The sequence below is a fragment of the Rattus norvegicus genome, chromosome 7, assembly GCF_021556685.1.
Source record: "Rattus norvegicus strain SHRSP/BbbUtx chromosome 7, alternate assembly SHRSP_T2T, whole genome shotgun sequence".
Lineage (NCBI taxonomy): Eukaryota > Metazoa > Chordata > Mammalia > Rodentia > Muridae > Rattus > Rattus norvegicus.
The window spans coordinates 124,591,869-124,615,650 of NC_141540.1; the positions used below are offsets into that span (position 1 = coordinate 124,591,869).

At 50.6% G+C, this 23,782-nt stretch overlaps 1 protein-coding gene across 8 annotated transcripts in view; it reads right to left on the reverse strand.

The window, feature by feature from the left end:
* Efcab6 (EF-hand calcium binding domain 6) overlaps positions 1–23,782 on the reverse strand; it is a 187,389-nt gene that overhangs the window by 4,947 nt on the left and 158,660 nt on the right. For all 8 annotated transcript variants that reach the window (XM_087557480.1, XM_087557478.1, XM_087557481.1 and 5 more), the window contains 3 exon segments: positions 21,856–22,047; positions 9,218–9,445; positions 277–519 (listed from right to left, as the gene is read on the reverse strand). In XM_087557480.1, coding sequence (XP_087413606.1) covers positions 277–519; positions 9,218–9,445; positions 21,856–22,047 — 663 coding nt within the window.

A 23,782-nucleotide genomic window follows, 5' to 3' on the forward strand; every position in this document is an offset into this window, starting at 1 on the left:
AGGACTGAGGCCCAGGAAGACACACCATCGGCCTCACCTGGCTCAGGTGTAAAATGGGAACATGTTCACCTGAGGGTGGTGCCCAAGCTCTCTCTTCCTCCTTCTGGCCCCTTCTAAGTTCCCCTCCCCTGCCAGAAACTAAACCTGGAGCCTACCCCAGGCTCATGAGCCCAGTTTCTTGGTTACCTGCAGGCTCCCGGGTGAAACACTGGGGCCCCTGTGTTGGCAGACCTGACTGGAGGTGACATGGGGGTACTTGTCAGGATGGGAACTCACACAGGGATGGCTTCGTGATTTCAGCCCCGCTCTGAGGTCCCGAGAAGGAGAGCTGAGGGTGGACCTGGCCCCTTGGGAGACCTCTGGGGCGCTGCTTCCCCGCTGGGCAACCATTGAATCTCCAGAGTCGCCTGCGGCCATGGGCGGTGAGGGCACCCTCTCGGTGCTCAACTTGCTGAGGAAATCTTGGTACTTGAGCCTCCCCTTGGCATTGACAGGCATCTCACTCCACAGTCTGTCAAACTAATGGCAGCAAGTCAGTCCCATTCAAGGGAGGGTGAACCCAGCCAGAGTCTCTCGGGAGTCCTGGCAAAGTGGGGTCAAAGGCGATGGGAGGTGACCACAGACCAGGGTTCATGTCAACTTAAAAAATAATAAAGGAAGAGAAATCCATTGGCTCTCTCAGGATAGAAGCCTCTGGAAGACTGGGGGAAAGAGGCAAGACAAGAGGATTATTCATGGCTTCCGCAGGACATTTTTTAATTGAATTGGGTCCTCAGTGAGCAGTTTAAGGCCATTAAATCTTGTGATTAGTCACAGTGACCGAGCTGTGGTGCATAAAAACATTTTAGGAGAAAATGCAAATCAAACCAGAGCCCACCTTAGTCCCAGGGAAGCTGAGGCCTCCTTTCTCAGCCTTCCCTGTGCACCTGAGTCACAGTGGCTTGCAGGTGCCGCCAGCCTTTCCACCTCAGCCTTTGCAACCACAGTTTATTTCACCCCCAGGTAAGAAATAGCCTTGCAAGGGAGGAGGCGGCATTTGGAAAACCAGGGAGATGTTTATGGCTTTGCATGGTGGCTGGCTGATGCCACAGACCCTATCAAAACTACACAAGGGATGGGACCAGGTGATAGGCGGTTTTTGATGATTACAGGGCCTTTGGGCTCTTGTCCCCTCCTCCTCCCTGTCTGAGAAAATCCCCAGAGGCCAGTAGGCTGGGGACAGTTTTCTGATCCCCTTGTGATCTAGAGGCCTCCAGAAACAGTCTGCTCCTGGGTTTTTCCAGGAGTTTTTCCACAGCAAATGAGCAACTCTTAGGCTCCATCTAAAGTCCCCAGATGCTTGTTAGCTGCCACACCAGCTGACTCTTGGGTTCAGCAAGGCGGGTGCCTCTCTGGAGTTGGAGTTAGGGCACCTGTAGGTCTGTGCCACCCTGATGTATGTGTGCGCAGGCAGGCAGCTGCCAGGTGTGGGATTTACAAACAGGGGCTCCCTCATACCAAGCATATTCCCAGAGGGTGATGTCTGTAGCTGAGAGGATTGCAAGTCATTGAGAAAATTAAAAACAACCCATGGTGGGTAATAAGACTCCACACAGTTGATGAGCTTGGAGGTGGACCAGCCCAGGGCTTCTCTAGCTCCAGAAAGCAGAATCCCTCAGGGAGTCTGCTAAGCCTTGCCCACAGAGTTCTGATTCAACTTCAGAACCTGTAGGAAGATTGAAAAGGATTGAAAATGTACAAGATTCTGCCAAGAAGCAATTGTAGTGGGTTAGCTCCCACCCCGGAGGCTGAAAGGTCCTCAGGGTTCTGCCATGTAGCCTCTACTTCACTCCCTGGTCTCCAGCACCAGCCCCTTTTAGAAGCCATGAGGCTCACAGTGCCTGTCATCTTGCTATCACGAAGACATAGCCTCATCTGCCAGCTGGGACAGTCACTCTCCTGAACCACTTGGCTTCAGGCCTCCCTTCTGCCCCCTAGTCCCAACTCTTCCATGGTGTTCTAAGGAGCCCTCTCTGTCCTCAAAAAAAAAAAAAAAAAAAAAAAACCCACATCCTCAAGCTCCCTCTGATCCCAGGTCTGGCTGAAGCTATTGCTGAAGATAGTGGGAGTCTCTGAAACCCCACAGCTCCTGCGTGTCAGCTGCAGAGGTGGCCTGCTCTGCTGTTTGTCCTTCAACATGGATACCATGTCTTCTGCTGTCCTCTTTGGCCAATGCATTCCTGAAGACAACTGGAAGTTCCCTGTAACCCCCGACTCCTTGTTCTTACTGTGGTTTCTATTGCTGTGATAAAACACCATGACCATTCAAGGTCGAGCTTGTGTTAGCCACTCAGAGGGTCACGCCTACAGGTGGCATGACTGTGGTGACCCTGGAAGTCTTCTCTCCAAACACTGTTCTCTCTGCCCATCCCTGAACCATCTGAAGGCTCACCTGCCTTTCATTCTCCTGTGTCCTCACCTGACTCTCAGGTGCTCACTCCCACCTCTCCTGAGCTCGCCTGGCAAAGGTGACTTCAGAACTAAAGGCAGCAACAGTGTAACAGTGCCCAGATAAACTCAGCCTAATAATGGCTTTCAGAGAAACAAAATCACGCCTGTATGAAGGAGCAAGTTACCATGGACAAGCCAAGGCTGACTGTGCCTTCAGAGATCATATAGCAGAGATCATAACTGATCTTGTTAAAATCAAGCATTAAAGACATGATTGGCAGACAAGGAAAATAAAGTTCCTTGAAATGAAAAAAGCAATCACTGAAAAAACTCAAAACAATCAAGGTATGGATTAATAACAGATCGGGTCTGGCCAGCGAGAGCGTTGAGCAGCGTGGAGGTGGGCTGGTGAAGGTCTATAGCCTTTGCAGCAGAGCCATCTGGAAATTCTGCTGAGCTTTTGCAGCTGTGTCCCACAGAGCAGCAACAGAAACCAAGAGCAAGCAGAGTGAAAAATTGCCACTTCATCTTTGAAAAATTCACATTTTTTACCTACAAAAGTTATCTTTGTAAAAATGGCAAAAAGGCATGTTTACATAAAAACTGAATTTATCATTTACAGATCACAATCAATGGCCATATGTCAAAGAAGAAAAAATATAAGAGGTCTCCGGTGGAATAGGTAAAAAGGCAACACTGAACAAACACCAGTGGGATCAGTGAACCAGGGGGATTTAATTTGTAGGGAAAAACCACAAGAAAGATAAAATACTAATAACAGTAACAAAGTCCAAGGAGCCCATTGAGTCACAGCAAGTCAATATCCTCCTCATAACCAGGAGAACCAGGGAACATGGTTTTAAAAATGGTAAAATTTAAGGTAACAGCTATTTATTGACTAAGAAAGTATGTTGCTTTTGACGATGTTAGAAAAGGTGTTTTTAAAAGCTTAATCCAAATTATGTCAAGAAACTACATTTTTCAAATATAAAGAAAATGAGCACGAGCATGGTGGGAAGCTGGGTTCTCAGATAACAGAAGTCAACGGAGACAATGGCAACAACAATAAATGTAAATGTGCCAAACACTCAATGTAAAAAGGCAGGGATTACTAGAGAGGATGTTTAACAATCCATTTTTGTGCTGTTCATAGAGTCTGCATACAAAACAAAAGTGTTGGCCATGTAAAAGACTTGAAGAAATTTAAATAGACATACCAAACTGAATCTAAATGAAAGAAAGGCCCAGAGACCATGCTACTGTCATACTAAATAGACTATAAAATTAAAAATATTTTCTTAGAACTTGATATATCTAACACCGAGCTGCAAGTATCCACATCTCTCAGCTGCTGATGGGCCAAGCTAATGAAGAGAATACTTTTAGCTGAGGCTAAAAGTAACAGCTGGTTTCAATCAGCAGGTGTAGACTGCTTCATAATGCTCCATTCAAAACATACCATCTCGCTACAAATGACACACAAAGAATGACCACACATCCAATCTCAGATAATTCTAATAACTGATAAGATCCAGTACCATTCTCTAATTAAAATCATGTTCATTTATAAGTTAATAACTCTTTAAAAACACATTCATTCAGAAACAAAAAAAAAAACCCCAAAACAAAAAACCTACCCATATTTCTAAATCAAAGGACCCAGCATGGGAATAAGAGACTAGGAGCTCCATTATAATTTTACAACTATGTATCAAAATTTGGATGCAGCTAAAGTAGTAATTAGACAGAAATGTACAGTTTTAAATGCCTATTATGGAAGGAAGAGCAGCTGAAATTCAAAGCCTGCATCCAACCTATGCCAAGGCAGAGGGAACAAGAGAGAGCAGCAATAACAGCAGAAGCCCAGCAAGTTGAAAGCTGAGCTTCAGAAAATATTAAGAGGGTGCAGACAGGGCTGCAGTAGAAGGCTGGAGGAAACCGTGTGCAGGCTGGTCCAGCTGTGTGGTATATACATGGTGAGAACTGATAAGATATAGATACCATGGTCAGTCAGTGTATGCCAATCAGATAATTAAAAAGCGGACAAGTTCTTGTAAGCTACCAAAACAGATAAGCCTGAGTAGTCCTGTAACCATCAGAGAAACACTGGCAAGTTAAAGACCTCCCTTGTGGAAACTTTGGGCCCTGCGAGGCTTGTGGACATTTTTTACTTAGCTTTCAGGAAGCTGGTGGCCCAGTTCTGGCCTGGCCCCACTAACACAACAAAACAAATGCATAGCCCGAGATTCCACCTACATAACTGCTGTGCTGTTGATTCAAACAAGACATGGACATCACAAGAAAGTACAGAAAAATGTCGCAAACACTGACACAAATTGTCACCAAAGTACTGGTCATAGAACTTGGTTTAAAGAGAAAGAAAGAGGGGCGGGGAGGGAAGGGGAGAAGAGGGAGAGTGTACATGTTTGTATGTACACATGTGGGAACCCGCCAAGGCCAGAAGAGGGCACTGGGCTCTCTGCAACTGACATTAGAGGCAGCTGTGAGCCACCATTTCAGTCAGAACCCAAGCCAGGTCCTTTGCAAGCTCAGTCAGTGTTCCTGACCACCAAATGCTGAGGCATCTCTCTAACTGCGGAAACACTGTCAACACACCCCGACCAAACCGTGCTCACAACAGGAGCGCATGTTTGCTTTGCTGTCATAAGGCCTATGGGCACAGCTCACTGAATCGAGAAGTTGAGTGAGAAAAGCTAGATGTCTATCTCGATACATGTATACATGTAGGGGAAGCATTTGGCACCCACCCATGGTTGCTAGGTTTTAGAAAAGCAGGCAGGCAGAGAGGAGTTGCTCGGGAGCTCCCGGCATTGGATATGAGAAGCTAACACTCTTGAGAAAGTACATTTAATCTCAAGCCTTCCTGTTCAGTCGAGGCTAGAACAGGGTAAATCATGGCCACAGCTCTGGTCTACAGGACTGTGGGATCTGGGCATTGTTATAAGCAGGATAGAACCAAGAGGCCTGTAGGTTGAAAGGTCACCTGCCTGCTGCTCAGAATGGGCCCAAGGTAGGAGCCATGGCTGGCAAGACATAGCAATGACCGGATTTATGATGACAGCTATCAAACCTTAACTGAAGGTATGAAGTTACAAGTGTTTTCTTATAATCAAACCAAATAGGCTTTAAAGACACAGAGGATTCCAAACAGTAACAATACAGCGGAATGATATGGGGAGAGACTGGTCAGTAGACAGGAACCTCTCTTAGTGCAATCCAATAAAATGTGGCAGGTTCCCCTCTCCCACACTTGGACACAGGGGCTCATGAAGCCCACCCTATCAGGAAGCTGGTGATGCTCCTGCCTCAGTACTGGTCTTACGGGCACCACGAAGACTTCCAGGGGAGTCAACGTGATGGCACTGAAACACCACAGAGAGCTGAGCTGGTTGAGGACACACCCGGCTGGACAGAGCACAGAGACCCGGGTGCTACGTCTGGTGGAGCAGAGTGGAGTTAGAACAGAGCTCCATGAAAAAAATGGCTGACAGCGCGGATGCTGAAGATGGAGAAGGACGACAGAGTCCGCAGCACCGAGGGGACCCACTTCACACAGGCGGACAAACAGGTGCTGCCTGCGTAGCAAGAATGGAAAGCAAACGCTCCAGGAGAGAAGAGCTGAACCTGCAACCTTGGGCAAGGTGAGGGCAGCTGAACCACAGCCCAGAGTGGAGCCAAGGATGAGTGAAAATACAGGGTCCACCCAACTGCAGGAGCACTGTAGAAAAGGACACACACACACACTCACACTCACACATGCATGCACACATACACGAAGTGTGCACCCATTTGGGTGCACATACGTGTGCACACCCTCTTGCACACTCATGCACACTCATATACACAAATGCATATACGGTTCAGAGCCAGCATCCTTCCAGCTTCTCCCCACTTCACTGTGGCTGCTTGGCCTTTTCTTATGGTTCTTCCTGCTCCCTGATGTCTCAGTCTCTGTCTCCCCCAGGCTCCGCCAGCCCTTGACACCCTCGGCCTGCATCTTAAGTTCTTAGCCATGTACTTCTCTTCACCACTCCCACCTTGCCCATCCTCCAGCCTCCACCTTGTACACCCACTCGGACAGCCCACCTTGGACCTCCTCGGCCTGTTCTGCCCAACATCAGCTCCTTGCTCTACTACCACTCACAGAGCACACAGCCACTCTCCGTGAACACTGTCACATAATGTGGGATTCAGCTTTGATACCCTCGACACCTCTCCTTGTCCTTTCTGTTATTGGTCCACCTTGTTCCCTGCTCTTCCTCCCTCTATCCCCACACAGCAGCCAGAGTGCCATTGTTTAAAGTCACTGACCAGACCAACTGGAGAAGGGTAAGGACAGCCCTCTCACACCCTTGAGTAAAGAGAAAACTCTTCCAATAGATTCCCACCCTACAGGACAGACTCCGGGCTTGGGCTCATTCCCGACTGCCCACTCCTCAAAGCACTGGCCATCTGTGAATGGCCAACCCCATAGCCTTTGTCATCCATGTCTCCTCTGCTCCCAGATAACCCTACCTAGTAGCCAGGTCTTCATTTCAATGCTACCTGCTCAGAGAGCCTTCCCAACCCTGCTAGTAACAAACATGCCTCCTGTTCCCTGTACCCTTTTCCTGCCCTTAAAGAAACAGAGCAAAACCGTTGGCTAAGGCACTGTGTATTTTGCTTACAATGTTTACTGTCCACATGATCTCTGACAAAGCAGATCATTTGGGGACAGGGTGCAGCAGCTTTACCCTCAGGCTGCTGGCAGCTGCTCCTGGTTTGGGGTGCCCTTGTCTGCACTGCTCTGCTTCCATGGGCCTGCTTCCTGTTATCAGTGAGACCACTCCTCCCTATGGGGACCAGGCCATGCCCTCTCAGCTTCCACTGGTTCCATCCCGACAGTCTGGAGCCTGCACTTCCTCCCGAGCCCTGCTCCACTGGCCTCCCATGCCCTTCCTCTGCTGGGATGATTGTCTTGACTGCCAACTTGACAGGGTGTAGAATCACACAGGAGATGAGCCTCTGGGCATATTTGTGTGGAGCTTTCTGGATTAGACTAACTAAGGTGGGAAGACACACCCTAAACGTGAGCAGGACCATCCAATGGGCTATGGTCCCAGGCTGAATACAAGGTAAGAAGTGATCAGCCATCATTTTTCCCTGCTTCCTGGCTGTGCACACAACATGGTCATCTGCCTCTGGCCTCTGTTGCCATGCTTCCCCTCCATGACAGGCCGTACCTTCAAACCGTGAGCCAAAGGAAACCCTTCCTTCCCCACGTTGCATGTGTCAGCTATTATGTTACAGCAGCCAGGGACAATCCGTCTATTGACAGCATCTCAGCTCCAGCCCTTGTGCATGGGTGGGCTTGCTGGATCTGGGCATTTGCTGCACATCAAGATTGGTGGCTATGTACCCAGAAACCTGCTCAGAGGCCAGGGCTTGGGTCAGGGGATCAGGGCCATGGAAACTGGGAGGATGGAGGGAGCGGAAAAGGCCAAGTGGGGCTGAGAAAAGCCTCCTTTTGCTTAGAATCTGAAAGGAGTAGGCAGCAAGAGATACAGGGGCCAGGTCCTGGCAGGGGCAGAGAAGGCAGCTGGCTAGGGTGCCAGAAACATGGTGGGAAACATACAGAGATGCCAACTGGCTTTTCTGTGTCACATAGTTGGCCAGGTACACAGCTGGACAGGAGTACAGCTGGTCAGGCACACTGCTGGCCAGGTGTACAACTACACAGGTGCCCAGCTGGTCAGGTGTACCACTACACAGGTGCCTAGCTGGACAGGTGCAGAAGTCTGAGTTATTTTATTATCTGCAAGCATCTTTCTCACTTGCTAGGGGTGTCTGTTTTGGGGGAAAATCGCAAGCAAAATATTGAGAGATCCTCCTTCATGATAAGGCTAAATGTACAAGTTCCCTCACACCTCACACCTGCCTGTAAGGAGGGGCTGTGGTCTGTCATCTGAAGCAATAGCCAGGCAGACCTAGCTCTGATGGTGGATAGCTAAGAACACATTTCACACAGACCTTGACAGCCTGCACTGGAACTGCCCCCCCAGCGCTCTCACTCCCGCCCCCAGAAGGCCAACTGTATCCACAGGTTTCCAAGCCCATGTCCCCTCCCCCAATCACAGAGCTCTGGAGAGCTGGATTCTTTTGAGCATGAGGTAAGTTTTTATCATGTGGTTGAGCTAGGTCATGGAAACAAGATGGCGGTTAATCAGTACTTAGTGCTCTGGCACCATTGCCAATGTGAGTGGCACAGCGTGCTGCCCAGGATGTGACACAGAGAGGGAAATCAATGTCAATCATCCCAGTACCAGATGATCGTAGATGCAGGAGACTGGGAGCTGGGACTCATTTTAACAGCAAACGGGACATGAAGCTTGCCCTGACAGAAATGTTCACAGATGTTAAAGCAACAGAGGCTTCCGTGAGTTTCAGTATGATTTACAACAAACTAAGACCCCAGAAGGGTATGGGAGCTCACACAGGCACTAATGGGGGGAGGCAGAAGAGGAAGATTGACCCAAGTCCAAGGTCAGTTTCCTCTACAAATCGAGTTCCAGGTTATTAAGGGTAATAATAATAATAATAATAATAATAATAATAATAATAATAATATAGGGAGACCTTATGAGGGAGAAAGGAAGAGGAAGGGGAGGGTGAGGAAAGAGAAGGAGGAGGAAAAGAGAAGGAGGAGGGAGGAAATTACCTTAAGCAAAGCACAGTGGAGAGCTGTCTGCTCTGACACCTGCTTGGGGTGAGGGCGGCATACTCTTACCTGCTCGTCTGTCAGGATCTGCACGTGACGGGTGCAGATGGACCTGAACTCATCTCTGGAGACCGTGTTGCTTTTCAGGGTATCGAAGTTCTCAAACTCCTGGGCGATGGTGTGGTAGTGGGAAGTCACTGCCTTTTGCACTCGCGCTAAGATCTCTCTGCTGGATGTTTCTTTGGGGCATTCGGGAGGCGGGACCTTGGGCATGTTCTCTGCCCACTCATCAGCAGTCTGCAGAGAACAGAATGATAGTGGATCCGCTGAGTGAACAGTGGATGCCTCTTATCTCTGGGTGCAGGGGGCACAGCTTAATGGGAAAGAGAGGAGCGGATGTGTCATGATTTCTAACAACAGGTCGGCCCAGCTGTGTGGAAGCCCAGGATCACTTGCCAGGAAAGTGGTCCCCAGGGTGAAACTCTGCCCTTGGAAGGTGGGCTGAGAAGCCCAAGGGGCCATGCACCATAAACTCTCTCCTGTTCCCTCTTGATGGCTGTTTCTTTGGGTTCGTTTAACACATCCAAGGGCTGAGGAGATGGCTCCGTTAGTAAAATGCTAACCGCATTAGGTTAGCATAAGGACTTAAGCTGGATTCCCCAGAACCCACAATGGTGAGTGGAGCTGTCCAGGGTTCTGGGGAGCCCGGCAGAGATGTACAACCTAGGCCAGAATCAGGGACTTCTTGGACAGAAGCAACGTTTCATCATAACTATGAGCAAGTGAAGGGCTTGCAGTTGGGGGGGTCCCCTGAGGAGGACTAAACCCTACGATCAGTGTCTGGTGCTTCACTATGGGGATAAATGGAGTGGCAAGCCAGGAGCAGTCACTTACAAAACATCATCAAAGGGGCCGGGAAAACAGGCAGGGACTCTCAGCTTATTTGGGGTGGGGGAGGAGGGGGAGTGGCCAGGTCAGGTCTCTGGGGAGACTGGGCAGTAAGCTTCAGCCAGGCTTGGGAGACCATAGGATGAAAGTGTGTGTTAGTAGAGGTTTTAGCCTACAACAGCTTGCTGAGTAAGCCAACTGTCTGAAGCGGGGTAGCATCAGAAGGTGATGCTGGCAAAGACCTAAGCAAAGGGCAAGAGAGTGCAATACTGGCCTGGCCCTGGCCCACCTTGATGACGGTCTTATGATCCTTGCTTTGACACTGGCACTTACTGTGGATATCAGTGCTGTGCGAGGCAATCAGCAGGCTTTGACAATAAATGCTCCCAACTAATATTTCAAATTGGCCACACTTTAAGTAACCCAACAGTGATGTCTGCATGTTTTATGAAACTAGCAAACTGACAGCAACTGAGAGCATCCTCGGAAACAGACTACACATTCCACTCAGACCCCAGCCAGCTCCGACCACCCATGGGCACCAGAGTCATTGCTTGCCCGCTTGGAATCATCCGGAAAGTAAATTGTCATCATTCTCTCCATTGGGAAAAACTGAGGTGGAATTTCTGGTGAGGCACATGCATTTCCAAACTCAGATGGTTGGAAGGGTGAATCCCAGAGCTTGGCATCCCCTAGCATCCCTGCCCTTCCACAAGATGTCAGCGCCCACAGAGAAGAGGGTGGAGTCCTGACTCTGAGTCCAAAAGCACACTTGAAACACTGTGGGAGCTCAGTATGGGAGAAAGGGAGGCCTGGGGCTAGTCTCGACTACACTCCTCTGCTGGCCTGTAAGGCTCTATGAGAAAGGGCTTGCCCACTCTTTGCCTTTACTGAGGAGGAATAAAACTGTCCCAAGGAGAAGACCGTGAGGTGATGGACATGAAATAATAACCCTTTGCAGTTCATTCTCTCCTCCTACCATTACGCTGGTTCCAGTGGCTGAACTCGGGTCTCCAGGCTTGAGTAGCAATGCTGGCCTGCTGTCAGCCTTAAATAGTCAGGCTTCATTTACTTATTTTGTGACTCATCTACGTAGCTCAGGCTGGCCTCACTCAGGGTCCCCATGCCTCAAGCTTCCCTGGGATGGGGTGACAGATGTGTACCTCCATGCCTCCCCTACTGTACCCATTTTTACAAGACCTGCTCCTTAAGATGAGGCAAGAAAATGGAGAACAGCATATTGAAGACATTACTGCTGTTAGATAGGCGAATCAACTAGAAAGTCTCCAAATGCTTGAGGACCATGGTCCAATTTGAATTAAAACTGCTAGAGCAATTCCTGCCCCTGAGAGGCACTAGAGTTACAAGCCGAAGTGAGGAGAGTTCCACATCATTCATCGATGACAGGCTGCTGACCCCATGGGTGAGATCCTGAGAGAAACCAAGCTTCCCGAGAGAAACCTGCATTTACTGTGACTGGAATGAGTGGAGGGTGAGGCCACGCTCCTGATGGAGTCAGAGTTAAGCCACAAGCCCCTTTCAAGTTCCAAGAAATAAACCCTCTCTGGGGCCTGGGAAGATGGCTCAGTGGGTAAAGTACCTGCCACAGAGGCACACGAGGACCTGAAGTAGATCCCCAGGTCTTCCCCTAAAAGAAGGCAGGGCAGTGTGACCCTACAATCCCAGCATGAGAGAAATGGAGACAGCAGCACCCCTGGGGTTCATGGGCCAGCCAGTGTAGACTAATGGAGTCTCAGGCCAGTGAGAGAGCCTATCTCCAACAAGGTGGATGGCTCCTGCGGACTAACAGCTGATGTACACAGTCTCCCTCTCTTCCCTCCATCCCTTCCTCCTCCTCTCCCCACACACCTTCACTGGATATGCGAGGTGGATGGGAATCAATAGACATTTTGACAATTACATCAATGATTGAAAAACACGCAGTCACCGCTTCTCAGCCTTTTGGCTAAGGTCAAGTGAAAAATACACGCTGTCTTGGAAAAGGCGTGGCCACAAGAGACTGAAGCTGGCTGCGCCTGTGACTGCTGAGAGTCACAGAGCTTGGCTAAGACTCACTCTGTGTTGGCGGGCATTGACTCTGCCCAGCGGTGATTGAGCATCAGCCCCTCCTATGGAGCCTTTCCTAGACAGCGCTAGGCAGCAGTGCGGCTGCCTTAGCTGGATGGCCTCGGTGAGGGGTGGACCCAAACAAGATGTGGCTCATCAGTTTCATCAACGATCGCCCTTTTACCCTGAGCATCAAAGCGCAATCCTCTATGGCTTCTGCCTCAGCTCCTGGAAGCCCCAAGGCCTGCAGCCACCTGTGCTGAGTGTTTTCTGACTCCAGCCCTGGTCTCACCTCATGCTGATGAGGGGCGTGCTCCTCTGGGCCCTCTCCCAGAAGTGTGGACCAATCAAGGCCAGACCCTTATGAGCCCTAGGACAAGAGGCCAGCTTCACAATGGGCCCCTGCATTCTGTGACCTCACTTACCCTGTTCCTGCTGAGAGCCCCTGCCAGCTTGGGGAACACCAGGGCTACAGTGCTGCCCCGGGAGGCTGCAGGCTTTGTCTCCATTCCTCCTCCAGTCTGGCATCTTGGAGCCTCATCCACCCATCCCCTCCCTCATCAGTTTCCTGTCACACTTCTATTCTTACTTCACAGAGAGCAAGGGTCCCTGTCCTCTGTCTCCCAGAGAGAGAGAGAGAGAGAGAGAGAGAGAGAGAGAGAGAGAGAGAGAGAGTGAGTCAGTCTCTAGGAGTTAGGGAAGATGTTGGGGGCACAGTGGAACCAAAGACAAACAGCAGATACACAGTGATGTCAGTGTTGCTGGTTACGGTATAATGACGGGGGAGGGCAGGATTCTGCCTGCTCTGGGTGGTGGCCGTGGGTCAACCATCTGGAGACAAGGAAATGACAAGGCAGCCAGATTCTACTTTAGCCAACTGGGAACTCTGATCGTCTCTGTGCTAGAGAGAAGGCACTTAACCATACCAGAAAGTATCCCTGTGGTCAACTCAGCCCTGACTCGTTCTGAATCCTCTTTAGAAAATAAGAGAGAGAAAATTAACAAGATACAATAAAGTGCTGGCAATAATGGATAACCTTACGTGCATGGTTAGGGGCAATGGGCTATTTCTGCAGATGGTTCCAAGCAAAGACTTAGCAAGAGAGCATCTATAATGCAAGAGAATGAATGGGAGAGGACCACAAGACAGCCACATAAGGAACCACACATGTGCACCCCTGTGTGCACCATGATCCACAAACGCCCCACACGCCTACAGTCTGAGAGGTGTGTAGGGCAGGACGCTGGCCAGACTCACATCTCTGATGCTGACCCAGATTCCCCTGCTGCCCATCTGTGCAGCTCCATCCCAGAAGCAGTGGTCACACTCCTAGGTCCCAGCCCCACGAGTGGGTGACACACCTGCCTGAGCCATCTTCCCATGGCAAACACACCATAGGCCTGGACGCTGGGACAGGCAGACACTTGCTGATCTCTGTAGCATGCCTAAGTCACCTGGGGGCCCAGGTAGGGAATGGCTCTCCATGCTCTGTTCATATGGAACTTAGTGTCCTGGGGGAGAAATGTGGGCCAAGTCCTGTAGGTAAGGGAGAGGACCCTCAAAAGGAGACATGGCCTGCCCTCCTGCCACAGTCATGAAGGCACAGAGCGTGAAGAGTGGTACTCACATTCTAACCAGGCACTGGCCAAACATGCCCCTCTACAGCCAGCCAGCCAACAGGGCACTGTGACCATATCATCCCCATCTCACCAGAAAGGTGACGGGGGGGGGTGAGGAAAGGAGGACCTCAAATGCTGTCCAAGATGACACCCAGGGACTGAGTTTGTGGAATAGGAGACGGAACCCCTGGCTGACACAGTCACTGCTCACTCCGGCTAGAGATGTGTTTGTCTGTGTACCAGAGTTACGCCTACAGTTCCACTGAGGTCACCCAGGAAGCACAGAGAAAGCGAGGTCACTGAAAATCTCATGCACAGGGACCACGGCTGTCCTCACTTCTAAAGCGCTGACATGAAGTTCCTCGGGCCGCTGGCAACTTCAAGGCACTGGTGCCCCCATATATACACCAACGTCCCCCATGGTGTTGTGGGGGCAGAGCCAGGCTTCCGTGGGCTTTGCGCAGAGCCTGCTGGGCTCTGGCCTTCTGGCGCCCACTGCCTCAGCTCAGCCCCCAAAAGCCTCACTGAGCACCCGTGGGTGCCAAGAGAGAACAGATGGCTCCCAGTCTGACGCTTTTGTGCCCCATCCGAATGGGGGAAATTGTGCTTTTTTTTTTTCTGTGACTAAGAGGAATGTTCTTTCTAATCAGAGAAGACGCCGCCATCAGCTTCAGATGCAGACACTTTCTACCAGCAGTCAGCTCTCTCTCTCTCTCTCTCTCTCTCTCTCTCTCTCTCTCTCTCTGTGGGGGGGGGCGCTCAGGGCATAATCGAGAAAGAAGAGCCCAGCTCCTGGTGACCTTATGCTCTTGAAGCACCTATGGTACCAGAAGTGGTAGTAACCTTGCCCTAGAGCAAGCAGATTCAGAAAGGTGGTGGTTTAGGGAGGTCCATTCCGAGGTTGGCTTAGAAACCCATTGGTGTACAAACCTACTATGAAGACCAGAGCTATCCCATCCAGCCATGCTTCACAGAGCAGGCTCTGCTCAGTGACAACCTACAGCTTCACCCACAGTCCCCCCAGGAGGGAGCCTCTGAAGCCTCATGGCAGGAACTCAGCAGGTAGCAGGAGGCTTCTAATTAGAAACAGCACAGAACTCGGCACTTCCTTCTAGAGAAGGTTATAATTAGTTCCAAAAATTGAAAGATTGCTTCATTTGATCAAATATTTTGATTAGCAGGGAAATTAATTGTACTGTGCCTTCATTTATATTTACAGTGGGTAAATGAATCTAAAATGAATCTAAAAATAATAGCGGCGGAACTGCCTGTCCAAAAAAAAAAAAAAAAAAAAAAAAAGCATTGAAAACTTAGATGAAAATGAAGCCTGAGCTCAGGGAGGAAGATGCTCTTGCTCTCCTGTGACGCCTGCCTGACACAGAGAGGCAGAGGGAGCTAAGGGGGTGCTCGAGCCCCAGGGAAGACCACTGGGCAGGTGTCAAGACCTAGGACTGTCTGCATAGTGAGGCATGACCTCACCACCCCAGGTGCCACCCCAATTGTCATGGTGGTGTGAGGACTGTGAAGACTACTGTCAAGTATCCCCACAGGGTCCTGTGTTTGGACATTTGGTCCCCAGCTGGGAGACTGTGGGAGGCGATCGGAAGTGGGGCCTAGCTGGAGGAGGTCACTGGGTGGTGGGTCTGAGCTGCAGCTCTAACTTGCCCTTCCAGGGCCATAGGCTCATCAGAGAGCCACTCCTACCTGAGTCCTAACTCTCTTACCCCCTTCCCCTCACTGTCTCCTAGCTCTCCAGCTCACTTCTGGTATGCAGTGGGCACTCGCATGGAATCCGCCCAGGCCTGTGTAAATTCCCACCACACAAATCCTTCCAGGGTGTGAAACTGACATAAAGTTCAGAGTCAAAGCCGCCCCTTTGGCTCTTTGATAACCCAATAAACTCCGGGGCAAAGTCACTTATGAAAATGCCAATAAATTCCTCTACTCATAAATTCCACACCACGGACCACACCGTCGGCAAACATTCAGCACGAACTCCAATAGGTTAGAATATAAGTAGTGATACGGGTATTTGCTGCTGGCTGGGTGGAGACCCTGTGAGGCATGCCAGCCACAGTGCAAGGAAATCTGTGTGACAGTCCCATGGGCAGACAGAGAAGCAGCCCTCACTGTACCGAGGGAAGCTAAGTCCACACTAATCTCAGCCCTGATAACTTGCTCTGGGTGGGGGTGGGGATGCCGTGGTCTCTGAACCTGGGTTTCCTCCCCCTGAAAGATGGTGCTGACAGAATGTTCTCCCCGGCGTGCAGGGCTATGGAGGTGACCAGCCAAGAGCATTTGTGACAGTGCCTGGGGTGTGGCTGGCTTGTAGTGCCTGCCTGATGCCCTCCTGTCTGGTGACATTTGATTGTGGTGACAGGAAGGTGACTGTGGCTGGCCAGACACAATCACTGGGTGGACAAGTTGTTCTTTCTTCTTAGTAGCTCAGCACGATCCAAACTCAGGCTTCCACAGGGGTGGCCAGGGCCAATTCTGTGAAGGTGCATCACCCAGTGGGGTTCTCTAAGGGCACCCCTTTGTCCACCACACTCCTGGATCCAAAGACGCCCGTCTGTCAGATGAGGAGCTATGGAGTCCCACTCAGCAGAGCTGCGGTGGACACCACTGTGTTACAGCCATTCTCGGCAGGACTTCCTTGGCACAGTGGCCCTGGGGTTGGCTTCCGGTATGACCTGCTGGCAGTACCACCATTGAACCAAACCCATCTCTGCCACTCAGTAGATCCAAAACTACACTGAGCAGGAGTGACTTCCTTCAGGCACGGCGATTCTCTGTCTTCCACACAACGCACTCGGGCGTGGGATGCTTTTCTGGAGCTGAGGAGGGACAAGAGCATGAGGAGGGTGGGGACTGTCTCTTTCTCTCTCCTTTGTCCTGTAACCTGGCCACTGGGCCACATTTCAAGCCTAATACTTCTCCTTCCTATTGAATGCTGGAGAGGTCGATCTCCAATGGTGAGGGACACTGGGGTCACCGTCCCCTTCATGGATCCACTGGCCTCTGTTACCATGGGGCTGGCCTTCTGTGTGAATGGGCTGTGCATGGGAAGTGTCTCAGGCTTGCTCACAGGTGGACTCCTGGGCCTCCCCACAGTGGGACTCCAACCTTGGGTGGGCTCTTCCGCCCTGGCCTTGCTCTTGCGAAGCACTAACTGCACCGGTGCCTCTGGAAGCAGGAGCTGCCTAGAGCAGAGCAGCCACAGTGTGGATCCAGGACCTAGGATACTTTTCCTGTGGGGAGGGCTTAGTCCCATGTGCCTGCACAATGGACACTAGACGTGAGATCTTAAACATGTCTCATAAGGGACATGCAGGTCACTGAGCACGAGAAATGGGTGGAGCCAGATGACGGACTTCTTTAGGTCTTGAGGTCTTCCTGAGGGCGTGGGTACAGGTCTACAGCCCAAGAATCAAGTGGCCTTGGCTGGGGGTAATCATTGCTGAATCACTCTGTGAGGAAGGTGTTGGCTTCTTTAATTACACTTCGGTAATCTCTTTTTAATTACTTGCCTCCCTTGTGTCCCTAGAGGGAGAGGATGGCTGGTGTCCCGTTAATGAGCTAAAGTAAGACTTTACCCAGCCCTGCCACTTCTGACTTCTCTTCCTCCCTGGTGAAGAGCTGGGATTAAGCTGTAGCAGGCTGAGTGACAAGAGCCTATTCTCCCCCAATTCCCCAGTCAAACGGAGTGGGGAGTCCCCAAGTATTCTCTGTGGCCCAGAGCAAGGCATCTACACTCTGAAAAGCATTCAAGTGCCATAGGGTGGTCTCTGTGTCCATGCTTCTTGCCCCAGTTGGTAAACAGGACAAACTGAGCACCCACATAACACCTGTGCTGTGCTCCCCTTCACGGGGGTTCGGGGGTTGTGGTCCTTTAAGCCTGTGGTCCCTGGCTCAGCTCGTCAGCCTGGTAAACAATCTTGTGGTTCACCTGGTCTTAGGTGTGCACCTCTCAGCCAGGCGTCTTCAGGACCCTGGGGTTTATGCAGGACTGGGGTTCAGCTACCTCTCTGGTGCACCCCCTAGATCAGTCTCACTGTGGTGGTCAATCCCTGATGGAGGAAGGGTGTACAGAGGGTGGGATCAGCTGCCTTTGTGGCCTCTTCCCAGTGTTCTACTGATGAGCGCTTTTGACATCTTCCAGAACCCTCACAGGGTGCTGGGCAAAGTATGTCTAGAGATGGGATAAAGAGAACCCATCATATAGTGGTTCTCAAGCTGTGGTCGCACATCAGCTATCCTGCATATCAGATATTGATATTACAATTCATTACAGTAGCAAGACTACAGTTAGGAAGTAGCAATGAAATAAGTTTGTGGTAGAGGGGTCACCAAGGCATGAGGAACAGTGTTAAAGGGTTGCAGCATCAGGGATGTTGAGAACCACTGCCAGGACAGCTAATGTGAGGGGCTCCAGGTGCCTCGGATAGAGGCCTAGTGGCATTTGCCCCTGCTAAATCCTGCGTGAGGACATATGGTACCCAAGGCAGGACTGCAGATGCCCCCACCCCTGCAAGGTATGGGCTCTTCCTCTCCACATTTGGCTTCTACAGCTCTTTCGTTGTAGAGTCGAGCAGACCTGGACACTTTCACCTTCCATCAAGTCACTCAACAACTGTAGGACCCTAAGCCTGGCAGAGCCGTGACAGCCTTCCCTGCAGAGCTCACCTTCCCCCACACACCATCGGCTCTACGCTGATAAGCTCTTCATCTCACTGTGCGCTGTGAACACGCCGATCTCTGGGGAGGCCCCTCTCCTCTAAGCCTCCCTCTCACGCAAGCCTGCATCCAGCTTCCTACTCATTTTGCAGCACACCTTAGGATCAGACATGTGACCTAGGCTTTGTTCCCTGTCCCCTAGGCTGAGGCAAATACTCTGGAAGGCAGGAAGTATACACCAGGTGACTTATAACTTCCTGTAATTTTAGCTCCAGGAGATCCAACATCTCTGACCTCTCCGGACAGTTTATATACACACACCCCAGACACATATAATACACTTAGTTTTTAAAATTAAAAAATAATTTGAAATGAGTCACAAGAGTCCTGAAACCCTCTGGCAGAGCTCAAACCCTATTGCCCAGAGTCTGACTGGAAAGGCCCATGCAGAGGGGTTGGAGAGAAGCCATACTGCTGAGCAGGGGGACAGTCTCAACTCTTCCCTTCAAAGCTATGAGTTCAGGCTAAGTGGTGTGTGATGGATACATGTGACTCCCCCGGATGTCCACTGTCTACATCCGATCACCTTCGACAGTGATGATTTCAGATGATGTAATCTAATACACAGAACTGTATCAGTAAAGAAATTCCTGCTCTTTCACCCCAGACATTTTTGCCCTGGGATTCCATAAAAGGTAGACATAGGGTGTGGGCGTGGGGCCTGGTTCAGGAGATAACGTGCTCTTCACTCAAGCATGAGGACCAGAATTAGGATTCCAGAACCCACATAGACACTGGGCAGGCGCATTCCTAAGCCAGCCCAATCCCCAACTGCATTATCAATACTCATCCTAAAACCCACAGATAAGCGCAGCTCTCACCCCTCACCTGAGGAGCTTCTCTGTGCAACAGACGAAAACATCATGGATGGACGCATCACCAATGGGCCATCACAGAGAGCCAGAACCGGTTAAAACGTAGAGAGCAGATGACCATGGAGTGCCCGGTCCCTAATGCTACATCTACAATGCGACCCTACACCCGAGCTCGGGGGATACTGTGAAAGAGAGGGCTGGAAAACCGCTCGAGCCAGAGGACCAGAAGTCTGCTGTGAGACTGTGTCTTCTGTATGTGACAGGGAGCTGCCGCCATGAGACCTCAAAATTACATCCACCTAAGCAAGACCCGAGTGGTGACATCAGTGGACATGCCACAAGACCCCACCCCCGGATGACGGGATACGGGCAGTTAATGGCTCCCAAGAGACGGAAAACCAGACTTCTCCAAAGATGAGCTCCAGAGGTTATCAATAGCAGGCGGTCAGCACGAAACACATAAACACATATACATACAAGCAGCAGTAAACCATGCTTTTTCTCCCTCTGTCTCTCCTTCCGCTTCTGGCTTTATATGTATAAAACAATAATTAAAGAAGACGTCATGAATCTGAGAGGGAATGGGAAAGACAGGGGAAGAGTTTGAGTAGGGAGAAGAAAGGTTGGAAATTATGTAAATATGCTACTAATGAGATTCTCAAGGAAATTAAAAAAAAAAAAAACCAAGGGAGCTGGTGTGGTGGCCCACCTGCGATGCCAGCCCCCGGGAGACAGAAGCTATGGTTAGCAGGCTAGCTAGACTGACTGATCATCAAGAAATCAACCACAGGAAGTACAAGGGAGAGAATTTGAGGAAGACATGTGATAGCAACCTCCAGCCTCCACATGCATGCACACATACTCATGTGCCCATAACATGCAAATGCACACACACACACGCACGCATGCACACGCACGCACACATATGTATCCCATAGACGTTGAAAACTGTAAAATGTGGACATTGATTTACAAAGGAAAGTGTTTGCAGAGGCAAAAGTGGGAAAACCCTAGACACTTAAGAGTAAGGGTGTCAATGGGACGTTTCTAAGCACCAGCATTCTACCCGTAGGTGGCACGGCACCATTTAATATAAGTGGGAAAAGCCAGGATGTCTTCGGTGTCACCTCTACTCAACGTAGCTACAAATGCATTCAAACGGGAAAAGCAGTCTTCAAGGAGGCACAGAGGCGTTGGCTTGGAAACTGCCCTCTCTGCAGGCAGGGCAGGTTGGGGCAATACTTGGGAGAGCCGATCTGTTTACCTCCCTTACCCCGTTAACAATGAGGAAACTCACAGGAAGCATCCTGCCTGAGCTGGAACTCCCTGCTTCCTTGTCGTGCCAAGTCACTGTCGCTGTGGGGGTCACATGAATACTGTCTTTTCTCAGCTTTGCACAACAAACAGTCTAATTCTTGAAGGATGACAAAAAGCACGGCCACCACGTGTGAAGAGTAAAATCACGCCACAGAGCAGGCCAGGGACACAGGGCCTAACACCACAGTACGCGCATGCGCGTGGATGCTTGCACATGTGTGTTTACACACGTGCATCGCATATGTGCATATGTATGCATGTGTGCCGCAGGACACAGGCACAGAGGCTTTGCCTATCATGGAAGAAACCCAAGACAGCCTACAAGCTCCCAGCAGGAGGGTGGGCACACACGCAGGAATACACGCATGCTCGGGAAGAGAGCATTTCCATTTAATATGGAGATTATTTGGATAACAGATTATGTGAATGAACTAAAGCCAACATATCAACATGAGTGACAGCTGGGCATGCTGGCTTTATGACTGTAATCCTGAGACTGGGAGGCTGAGGCAGGAGATCGCCCAGCATCTCTGGGTCAGAGTCCTCACCTATAAAATTGGCCTATTACTAGGAGGTGCCTAACCAGGAGGCTATGACTGAGGACAGTGGACTCAGGAGTTCAACACATGGCCACACAGAGGCTGGCAACTGGAAAGGGCATTAAAATGGACCAGAGCAGCCAGCCCAGAGAACAGTTAGCCCCAGACAGTGCGAGCTCTCTGTGGTCTATCCACTGCACCCTGTTGTTCATCCCTCACAGCAACTGTGTTCCCCCTCTCAGCAGAGACTGCTGTGTGGAGTGGTGTCTCCTCACTCGACTAGGCTAGGACTGTGGTCAGTGACGCAGGGCCACCTATGTAGCCACAGGAAGCAGCCTGGCCATTGCCATCCCCACTTCACGAAGCCGGCCTGGCTTCCCAGAGGACTTCTACCTTCTACCCGTGCATTTCTCCGGACCACCCCACCTCCATGTTCCACTCTGTCTGGGGCTGCAGGAGCAGCCCTTGGCCTGGCCTCGGTGGGCCTCACTTCTCTGGATGCCAGATCTTCTTCTGAGACCTAAGGTCCTCTGAATGCTAAAGCCATCAAGTGAGAGCAAGCCCCCAGGCTTCTTTGAAACAAGAAAGCGCTTCCCCGCAAAGCAGAAGACAGTTTCCCTTCCGGCCTGCCACACAGATCATCACAGGTGCTCATCTGGGTTGCTCTAATGATGACGAGTGAATCGGCTGTCCCTGTGAGCTGCTTTGAGGGAGGGTGCCTTACCTCGTCCAAGAAGGAGCTGAAGTTCTCCAGGAAGTATTTCCAGTGTATGTTGGCTGTTAGGTGAAGTCTTAACCTCCTCAAGAAGTAGTGGTATTGGTTGTCTGTTAGCTTCTGGCATATGCTCTTGAGAACATCTCCAAATTCCATAGCCTTCACGAACCCTGTGTCCTCTTTATCCAGGGCAGAGAAGGCCTAAAACAACAGAGAAGCAGAGGAAACACTGAAAAATGCTCCCGGTGAATGAATGACCCGGCCTATGTGTGAGGGGCTGTGCCCGCACCGTGAGTGGAACCACCAGCCTGACACTGCGGGTAGAGCTGTGCGGTGATCATGACAAACCGTGGGTCGAGTTGTGCGGAGGCCAACTGCAAAGGTGTAAACCGGTGCTATAAAAAGTATGCACACACTTTCCCATCTGTCGAAACAAAGTCACTCATTCTTATTGCACAGGGAAATATATATCAAGTGGCAGATTAAGATGCTTTCTTCTAAAGTAAAAATTTAATGTGCCTGCAGCCCACAAGCCCGGCTCTCCTGGGCCTTCTTTCTTGTTCTGTGCAAGACAGGCACACCTTGGAGCAGGGAGCCTATGTAAGCAAAATAGCACAGAGCTTTTCAGGCAGCCATTGAGACAGCAGGGCACGGCAGGGCACAGAGGGGCAGTCCCTGGCCCTGGGTGGCTCAGCTAAGTCCTTGACCTCTCTTGGCTTCAGCACGTTCTCTGTAGCGGTAGACCTCGCTAAGGGTTGTTGTGAGTGACTCTTTGGCTGGGAAGTAAAGGGATGTGGGTACCAGGGGCACAGCCATTTAAAAGAAGATCCAAGCAAAAGAGGCTTCGTGCTGTTGGGATGCTAGAAGCCATGTGAAATGGGGAGATGAGACCATGATGCACTGGGAACCTGAGAAGCAATGTTGAGTCCAGCTCCTAGCGTCAGGGCCTGAAGCTCCCTGAGGTCTGTGAGTAAACTCAGTCTGCTAGCCACAGCACAGGTGTGGGAGCTAAATAGGAAAAGGCTGTGAAATCTATAAAACATTGCGGGTATAGTGTTGCTGTGTTGTCTGGAAACAAGACAGGTGTGTGGCATCTGCAGTGGCTTTTGGCGATGTATTTGCATGCCCTGTCCTCTCTGGTAGCCATCCTGAACCAGCACCACCCCAACCCCTGCCCTGTCCCCTAGCCTCCACCCATCCCACAGCTCACCTCCTGTTCTCTCTGCTGTAGAACCCCACACCACACAAAGATTGTTTTTCAGAAGAAACAACTGTGGTTCCTCCCTGAGGCTCAGGGTCCCTAGCTTCAGAAACATCCTGAGAGAGGCCAAGCTGTGTCACTCGAGACCCAAAGAGTCAGAAACCCTGAGCATGAGCGTTCTGCTCCTGTGTTCCACAGAAGGGCCTGTATACAGAAACTGGGAGACTTGGCCAGCCCGACCACAGCTCACAGGGATGCTGTACCACAGAGCTGCCTTCCACTTTCCTTCTGGTTAATGGCCTGGGGTGCTAAGTCCTCGCAGAGAGCTAGCTACTGGCCATGCGTGTCTTATAGGACAGAGGCCAAGTTCTAGAGCGTCTCCCAGCTGGCAGTGCATGCCCGCCTCTCTGCTTCTTTCCCCACTGCCCCTCCTTTATGGATCCAGGCATCCACCTCACCTCCTTACCCTGAGGGAGTAGGTGGATCTCATTTACTACCAAACCAAGTCCAAATTTAAATCTAAAATTAGAGGCGGCCTTGGAAGCCTCTTTGCCTGTGAGGGCTTTATGATCTAATTTAACCTTGGTGGTAAGCGATATAGTAACACATCTCCGGGAGACACCTCCGCAGCCCAGAGGAGACAGACACCGTTCCTTCTATATAGATCAGGCTGGTCTATTACTTATGGCAATTCTCGTGCCTCAGCCTCCCAAGCAATGTGACAGCAGGTATGCG